Source organism: Pistacia vera, unplaced genomic scaffold (genome assembly GCF_008641045.1).
Source record: "Pistacia vera cultivar Batoury unplaced genomic scaffold, PisVer_v2 Contig109, whole genome shotgun sequence".
NCBI classification, from domain to species: domain Eukaryota; kingdom Viridiplantae; phylum Streptophyta; class Magnoliopsida; order Sapindales; family Anacardiaceae; genus Pistacia; species Pistacia vera.
The window spans coordinates 1,522,817-1,525,421 of record NW_022195126.1 but is presented as its reverse complement, the minus strand read 5'-3'; the positions used below and the strand labels follow the sequence as shown (position 1 = coordinate 1,525,421).

Below are 2,605 nucleotides of genomic sequence, written 5' to 3'. Positions count from 1 at the left end.
ATCCCATATAACCTGGTAGTACACACCTAAACCATTACAAAATAAATCAAATAAGGCTACCTCACAAATAATCAGACGACAGATTGCAACACACACTTTGGTGCCAAAACAGATTCAAAAAGGGCTTAACAAACTGCTACATTTCTAGCTAAATATCAAACTTTAACACTCCTCCTTGATAGTTGGCTGGAAACACCAAGTCTGAATCTAAATTCTTCAAACTTGGCTTTGGAAACAGCTTTAGTCATAATGTCAGCCACTTTTAATTCACCTCTACTGTGCATCAGTTCCACTTCACCATTTTGTTCAACCTCTCTCACAGCATGAAACTTAATTTTTATGTGCTTTGAACGTCCATGATGCACTGGATTTTTGGTCATTGCTACAGTAGATTGGTTGTCACACATGATGGCAGTAGGCTTAACCTACTTCAGCTTCAAATCTTCAAGAATCTTTCTCAACCAAATGGCTTGATTCACAACAGCAGCAACTGAAATATACTCTGCTTCTGCTATAGATTGAGCCACGGTTTCTTACTTTTTGGAAAGCCAGCAAATTGCACCACAATTAAGGAAAAATGCATACCCTGAAGTGCTCCTCATGTCATCTATTGAACCAGCCCAGTCACTGTCAGAAAAACCAACCAATTTAAAGTCTTCTGATCTCCTTAACCGTACCCCAAAGTCAGTGCTGCCCTTCACATATCTCAGCACCCTTTTTGCTGTCTTGAAATGAGTCTCGGTTGGTTGACCCATAAATCTGGACAGCAAACTTGTAGCATACATTATGTCTGGTTTGGTTGCTGTCAAGTACAGTAGGTAACTAATCAAGCTCTTATACAATCCTTCATCAACCTTCTCAGGCTCATCACTCTTTGATAACTTCATATTTGGAACCGATGGTAGGTCCATTGGTTTACAATTCTCCATGCAAAACTTCTTAAGGACTTCACTTGCATACTTCCTTTGATTCACAAAAATACCATCTGCATCTTGATCAATCTCCATCCCAAGAAAGTATGACATTTCCCCTAAGTCTGTCCTCTCAAACTCACTATGCATGGATTTTTTGAATTCCTCCACTTGATCATGCTTGCTTCCAATCACTAAAAGATCATCCACATACAGAGAAATGATCATCACATCATCTTCGACTTCTCTAATGTATAGAGTGTGCTTATTAGGACTCCTCACAAAGTCTAAACTAAGCAGGTAGTCATTAATCCTGCTATACCAGGCCATTGGTGCCTGTTTTAGGCCATATAAGGCCTTCTTTAGCAGGTAGACTTTTCATCTGATACCCTTCTAGTTGTTCAATATAAATCTCCTCATTCAACCAGCCATTCAAGAAAGCAGATTTAACATCCAATTGATGAATTTTCCAGGAAAATTGAGCTGCCACAGCAAGTAGCAATCTGACGGTATCATGCTGGGCAACTGGTGCAAATGTCTCCAGGAAATCTACTCCATATTGTTGAGCAAATCCTTTAACAACTAGCCTGGCCTTATGCTTAAGAACTGAACCATTCGGATTTAGCTTTTTCTTGAAAATCCATTTGACTTGGATCACTTTCCTATTTTTTGGTCTGTCCACAAGCTTCTAGGTCTGATTCTTTTCAATCATGGCAAGCTACTCCTTCATGGCAACCTTTCAGGCTTCTGACTTTACTGCTTCTGAGTAGCTTGAAGGTTCCATTTGTGCCACATTGCATCTATCATACACATCAGCCAGAGATCTTGTTCCTTTGATAGAAATTTCTTCATCTGATTCATCCCTTGGATCTTCTTCAACCTGATCAGCTGGAGCTTCACTCAATTAGGGCCTTGTTTCTACGTCAACCTTACCTTCCTCCCAATTCCAAACTCCACTCTCATCAACTGTAACATCCTTGGAAACAAGGATTTTCTCTGAGTCAGGAATGTATATTCTATAAGCTTTTGATTGGCTGCTATAGCCAATAAAAATTCCTGTCAAAGCTTTATCTTCTAGCTTTGTTCTTTTTGTAGTTGGTACCAGAACATAGCATACACTTTCGAAAACTTTCAGATTATCCACTGCTGGCTTGACTCCAATCCAGGCTTCAAATGGTGTTTGACTCATCAAGGCTCTTGAAGGAAGACTGTTGAGCAAGTACACCCTTGTATTGACAGCCTCTGCCCAGAAGAATTTTGGAAGTTTTTTTCAGCCATCATACATCTTGCCATCTCCATAACAGTCTTGTTTTTCCTCTCACTAACTCCATTTTGCTGTGGAGTATAAGGGCTACTGAATTGATGTCTGATTCCAGCCTCCTTGCAAATCATTTCAAACTCTTGAGAAGTGTATTCAGCACCATTGTCACTTCTCAAGGTTTTGACAGTCTTTCCTGTTTGGTTTTCCACTGGCTGCTTGAATTTCTTGAATACTCCAGCCACCTCACTTTTTTGCCTTAGAAAATAAACCCAGCACATCCGAGACCAATCATCTATGAACAATACAAAATATCTACTACCACTTAGGGATAAGGTTTGCATAGGGCCACACATATTCGAGTGAACAAGTTGAAGTTTTTCAAAGGCTCTCAAGGCTTGATTCACCGGAAAAGGTTTTCTACTCATCTTGCCTA

General features: G+C 39.8%; 1 protein-coding gene across 1 annotated transcript; it reads right to left on the bottom strand.

Moving 5' to 3' along the window:
• Positions 1–533: 533 nt before the first annotated feature.
• LOC116136813 (uncharacterized mitochondrial protein AtMg00810-like) lies at positions 534–1,241 on the bottom strand. Its single transcript, XM_031422486.1, has one exon. The coding sequence runs from the start codon at positions 1,239–1,241 to the stop codon at positions 534–536; it is 708 nt and encodes a 235-aa protein (XP_031278346.1).
• Positions 1,242–2,605: the final 1,364 nt, after the last annotated feature.